Source organism: Octodon degus, unplaced genomic scaffold (genome assembly GCF_000260255.1).
Source record: "Octodon degus isolate 3935 unplaced genomic scaffold, OctDeg1.0 scaffold00344, whole genome shotgun sequence".
NCBI classification, from domain to species: Eukaryota; Metazoa; Chordata; class Mammalia; order Rodentia; family Octodontidae; genus Octodon; species Octodon degus.
In genome coordinates, this window is record NW_004524920.1 from 518,700 (window position 1) to 524,699 (window position 6,000).

The 6,000-nt window shown below is 50.7% G+C and overlaps 1 protein-coding gene across 2 annotated transcripts in view; it reads right to left on the minus strand.

The window, feature by feature from the left end:
* Positions 1 to 6,000, minus strand: part of Sptbn4 (spectrin beta, non-erythrocytic 4) — an 84,459-nt gene that overhangs the window by 61,269 nt on the left and 17,190 nt on the right. For both annotated transcript variants that reach the window (XM_004647983.1, XM_004647984.3), the window contains exons 2-5: positions 3,741 to 3,892; positions 2,840 to 3,013; positions 1,484 to 1,575; positions 776 to 856 (exon numbers count right to left, since the gene is read on the minus strand). In XM_004647983.1, the coding sequence (XP_004648040.1) occupies positions 776 to 856; positions 1,484 to 1,575; positions 2,840 to 3,013; positions 3,741 to 3,892 (499 nt within the window). The remainder of the gene's footprint in view (positions 1 to 775; positions 857 to 1,483; positions 1,576 to 2,839; positions 3,014 to 3,740; positions 3,893 to 6,000) is intronic.

Sequence of the window (6,000 nt, forward strand, 5' to 3'; positions counted from 1 at the left end):
AAAAATAAATAAATATAAATAAAAATAAATAAATGACTCAGTGGAAAGCCCTAGGACAATGCCTGGTGCATAGAAAGCACGTGGAAAATGTCAGCTAGCATTTGCATGCTCCTGGTTATAGATTGTGGGTTTCCACACGACAGGCTGGGTGTAGGTCTCGCCGTGTGCATACAAGTGTATACAGCCCACTGCAGGAGAAGCTGGCTGCTGGCTTCTGCCACAACTGAGCATGTCCCTGCCAGTCTCCAGGCCTCAGTTGTTCCAATCTGTCACATGGGTAATCGGGACAAGGGTGTCATCTTTCTGGCTGCCCAGCCTCAGCCAGTTTGGCACCAGGTCCTGAGGTAGAAACATGTGATTGTGCAAGAAGCTGGGAAGGGGGCCCCTAGGTCACCTCGGGAGGTAGGACTTTCAGACAGCAGGGGCTGCATATCTACCAGCAAGGAAAGACCCTTGGGGTGCAGTCTTCCTATCCTGAGGGGATCAATACATCTAAGTAGCAGACAATGGGTGCAGACTGCACGTGTGGATGTACGTGTGTCTGAGTGTGCACAGGGTATGTGGCCTGGACAGGAGTCTGTGTGCATGTGCACACCTGTGTAAAAATATGAAGGGCACCAGTGTGAGCAAAACAGTGTGCATGTGTGTGGAGAGGTAAAGGGAAGGGTCCCCTATGTGTGTCATCTGGGCACAGCACCTGTACAGGCGTGAAGCTGTGGGGACACAGGGCAGGGGGCGAGCAGGGCAGGGCTGTGCTGCTGGGGCCAGTTGGTACCTGTGCCGGTGAATGAGGGCATTGAAGGCCAAACCATCCCGCCAGCTGGTGGTGAAATTCTGAATGTTTACCTCCGGATAACTGACCATGGGGAGAGGGAGCAGAGAGAGAGAGAGAGATGGAAGAGTCAAGAGAGAAGGGGAGAGAAGGGAGGGTGTGGAAGGAAGGATGGATGGATGGATGGATGGATGGATGGATGGATGGATGAGTGGGTAGAGATAGAGAGGAACAATAGGTAAAGGTGGAGAGAAGGTGAAAGATAGGAGAGGGGAGAGAAGACAAAGGGAAGGAGGAGAGGAAGGGGAGAGGGAGGAAACACAAACAAAGATGGGCAGAGAAAGGAGAGAACAAGAGAGGGAGGGAAGAAGTGTGGGTGGGACCAGGGGCAAGCAGGAAGAAGGAAAAGCAGACAGAGAGAAAGACAAACACATGGAGAAACAGATACATCAGATGCTCAGCCTGCCAGAAAGATGAATCAGACAAAGCCCCTGCATACTCCCTGCCCCCCCCCCGCCATTCCCCCTTGTCCCACACCTGTCCCACCTGGGCCTGTTCTCCCAAGCCACTACAGTCTCAGGACACACTTTATTTGCCCGTTTAATTCAGACAGGAATTTCAACACAGGCCATGAGCTCCTCTTTAAGCTCTTGTCCCACAAGGAAACCCAAGAGTTGGGGGCCCCCCTGCCTGTGAGGAAGGGGTGCTCACCCAGCTGTCTTCATCTGGCACCACAAGAGCAGCGCATCCTTGGCCGAGCGAGTCTCCCTGTTGTCCTCAGTCTCAATTTTAATGACCTGAATCTGTGAAGGCACAAAACATGGCTACGGAGGTCAGCAGGGCTCAAGGCTGGGGGACACCGACCCTTGTGGCACTGGTGGGGGTGTGTGTGAGAGAGGGCAGCTTTAGGATGGCGTGGGGGTTCTCAGCCCCCAAATGTGGTGACCACCTTCCAGCCAGAGAGAATCCTCCGAAGTCTGACTATGCAACGCCCTTTGATAAAATTCTCCACTCTCTCCTAGTGCAGACAGACGAAATCCAAACCACTCAGCACGGGCCACCTAGGTGCTCCGAAAGCCTCAGCTTTGCCTCCTGTTCCCTGCCGCGCTGTTCTTCCTCCCATGCCTCCAGCTCTCTCTGCTAAGCGATTTTCCGCCCATGGCATTGGCGTTTGCTGTGTCTCCCCCTCCACTCCACCCCCCCCCCACCAGGAACTGGACCGTCTTCTTGTCTTGCTTTTCCTTCCTTCCTTCCTTCCTTCCTTCCTTCCTTCCTTCCTTCCTTCCTTCCTTCCTTTTTTTTTCTCACTTTCTGTGCCATTTAGGCTGGCCTCGAACTCACAGTGACCCTCCTGCACCACCACACCTGGTCTCCCTTCATCTTTTATGTCACTCAGCCACCAGCTTCCCAGACAGTCCTTTTCTGACCACCACATGTAAAACCTGAACACCACAAACCTGATATTTATCTCCCTTTTAATGCTTTATAGTAATCTATTCTTTCCTGTAAAGCTTTTTAAAATTCCTTTTCTAATTTGACAGCAGAAAAAAAAAAAGTTAAAAAAAAATTCTTCCCATTAGAGCTGTCCTTTTTCTGTGTGATTTTTTTTTTTTTTTTTCTCCAGAACCGGGGATTGAACTCAGGTCCTTGCACTTGCCAGGCAAGCACTTATTCTAGTGAATTATCTCCCCAGCCCTCTATTTTTGATACTTACTTTCTGACTCTCTTACCATGATATACCCTCTCAGAAGAAGAAAATCCACCTGTTTCTATCCTGGGAGCGTTAACACCCATTACGTGAGCACAGGTCTCATCTATTGGTTTCCTTACTGGTTAAAACCGAGGTAACAGGTAATATTATCTGCTACCTAATGCCTAGGCTGCTGTGGGTTTGAAATAGCAAGCGCCTGAGGCAGAGCAAACAATAGAAAAATAGTGATCATCGAGATTGGGTGATAAAGACAACTGTTGTACATCATTATGTTCATTTTCACCCTGAAAGCTTTTGGAAGGAGAGAAATAACGTGGGGGCGGGCTGGGCAGAGCTCGCTCGCTCTCGGGGATCACCTGAAAGCGCAGGATAATGGTCCAGACCAGCCCCAACGTCAGCCGGTGATTCCCGTCCACGATGTCGTGCGATCCCACGTTTTCCAGGTGGACACGCTGCTCCTTCAGGAACTGCAGCGCCTTGTCCACGTTCTCCAACGAGTGGATCCGCATGCGGCCGCGCGTGGGCCTCGGCTAGAGCAGCAGGGGCGTTGTGTGGGGAAGCCTCACAAGCCACGCCCACACCACAGACAGGCCCCGCCCCTTTCACTAGTGCCCCGCCCCACCACTGATCCCTTTCAAAACTTCGGCCTTGCAAGGCCAAGGAGATGGCTCAAATAAGCGCTTCCCTGGCAAGCGTAAGGGCCTGAGTTCAATCCCTGGTTCCTAAAAAAAAAAAAAATCTGCCTTGCTTTTCTTTTTCTTTCTCTTGTTTTCCTTTCCTTTATTTTCTCTTTTTTCTTCTCTTTTCTTTTCCTTTCTTTTTCTTTTGTTCTGGAGATTGAACCCAGGGCCTTTGCATCTCAGAGCTAGATCTCCAACCTTTTCTTGCTTTTTTTAAATTTTTTTTTTTTTTTTTTTACGGAACTGGGGATTGAACTCAGACCCTGGAGCTTCCCAGGGAAGCAGTTATTCTATTGAGCCGTTTCCCCGGCCCCTTCTCCAACCTTTTCTTATTTTTGAGATGCCCCACTAAATCGCTAAATTGTCCAGGCTAGGCTCAAACTTTCGATCCTCCTGCCTTGGCCTCCCAGAATCCAGGCGTAATGCCACCACGCCAAGCTTTCTGCCCTTGGCTACTTATAACCTGGGTTCCTGTAAGAGCCCCACCCCCTAGCTTAATCCCCCTCGCCCTCCTCATGCCCTCCGCCTGAGGACACCCACTTACCCCCATGCCCGTCCCAGCCCCTCAGCCGCTCACCAGCTGCTCCCCGGACAGCACTTCCAGGAGCCGCGTGAGCACGAAGCCATCCCGGAGGTCAGAGTAGAGGTCGACGATATGGCAGCCCACGCGGGCGAGATGCGAGTTCACCCACTTGGTGAACGTTTTCTTCTGCACGGCCTCCCGCTCATCTAGGGGACAACACGGATGAGCCCTGAGCCCTGAGCCCAGGAGCTCTGGCGCCCTTCCAGCTGCTCTCCAGCCTCCACCACCCCGCAAACCCCGGCCCGGCCCAAGGCTTCGACAGCAGCTGCCCTGCCTCGGAGGCCTCCCCTGTCCTCAGTGCCTGCCTGGTGCCCTCACCAAAATATCACTTCCCGAGGAGGCTGCCCTGTTGGCCACCCCAGTTCCAGATGGAGTGGCCACCCTGTGCCTGCCCTGTATTTGCAGGACTTAGTTCAGTGGGGACACAGGGAGCACATGGGCCAAGGCCGGGTACCATGAGGGAGAGGTCAGGCTTAAAGGGCGGAGTGCACTTCGGGAATTTCACTGGCTTTTATGTGGAGAACAGTAGATCAGGGAGGGTAAGCAGGGCAGCCAGAAGCCCAGGGAGGAAATGGGGAAGAGACTCAGGGGAGAGGTGGGCTGGACCAGGGCAGAAGCTGTGGCAAGGAGGAGAGGACACGCCGGCCAGGAGGATATTAAAAGCAAGGTGGCTCAGGGTGCTGGAGCCTATGCCTGCAGTCCCAGCACTCAGGAGGCTGAGTGCTACATAGCGAATTCAAGGCCAGGCTGGATTACATAGTGAGAGTCTGTCTCAAAAACCCCAAAAAAAAAAAAAAAAAATCACCCTTTTAAGGTGAAAAATGTAGCAGCTTTGATGTTGTTGTCTGTTTGTTTGTTAGAGACAGGGTCTTGCTAAGCAGCTCAGGGTGGCCTCAGACTTGCAGCAGTCCTGCTGCCTCAGCCCCAAGTGCACTACCCCACCTGGCCGGTGTTCTTTAGTACATTCACAGAGTTGTGCAACCATCCGAATATTTTCATTGACCAAAAAAGAAACAAATGCTCATTAGCAGTCATTTCCACAGCAACCAGCAACCAGGAAGTTACTTCCTATATCTACGGACTTGCCTGTTGTGGAGATTTCATAGAACTGGGATCACACAATATATGACCTTTTATGTGCCTGGCTTCTTTCAAACAGCTTAATGTTTTGAAGAGCCATGAACGCTATCACAAGGACCAATACCATATTTCTTTTTTGAGACAGGATCTCGCTACACAGTTCAGACTGGCCTTGTGCTCACTTTTTGTAGCCCCAGCTGGTCTCTAACTCTCAGCAAACTTCCTGCCTCAATCCCCCGGGTACTGGGATTATAGGCATGCACCACCACACCTAGTTCCAGGACTAGCACAGCATGCCCGTGTCTCTGGGGATCGAATTCGGGACCTTGCACTTGCCAGGTAGATGCTTATGCCTCTGGGCTCTCTCCCCAGCACCTATATTCTTTTTATAGCCAGATGATATTCCATGGTACAGATATACGACACCTTATTCCAGCAACTAATGCATGGTTGGGTTCTCTCCACTTCTTAGCTATTATAAATCATGCTGTCAGGGGCCCTTGGGTGCACGGGGGTTTTTGTTTGTTTGTTTGTTTTGTTTTGTTTTGCAGTACTGGGGACTGAACTCAGGATCTTGTGCTTGCCAAGTGAGCGCTTATTCTACTGAGCTATCTCCCCGCCCCCTACAAGTTGTTGTTTTTTGGGGTTTTTTTTTTGGCAGAACCAGGGATTGAACTCAGGCCCATGTGCTTGCCAGGGAAGCACTTATTCCACTGAGCCATCTCCCTGCCCCCCTTTTTTTTCCCTACAAGTTGTTTTGCACACATAGTTTTCAGTGATAGTGGGTAGCTTCCCACATGCCAGGCAATGCCTAAATCACCAAAAGGGTTAGTAATAAAAAACTATAACAGAGCAATTGTACCAACACACTACAATTACAGTGATTTAAAACTTATAAATTGTTTAATGATGGAATTTGTCATGTATTATTTTAGGATGACAATTGACCACAGGAAATGAAACCTCAGAAAGTGAAACTCCAAATAAGAGGGGCTACCGACTAAATGCCTAGAAGTAGAGTTCCATCTCATGACTCTATATTTAACTTGAGGAACTACTGTACTACTTTTTAAACTTGGGGCAGAAGGGCTGGGGAGCACGTGCCTGGCAAATGTAAGGACCCAGGTTCAAGTCCTGGGAACGCATGCCGTGCAGGTCCGGTGCCAGCCCCAAG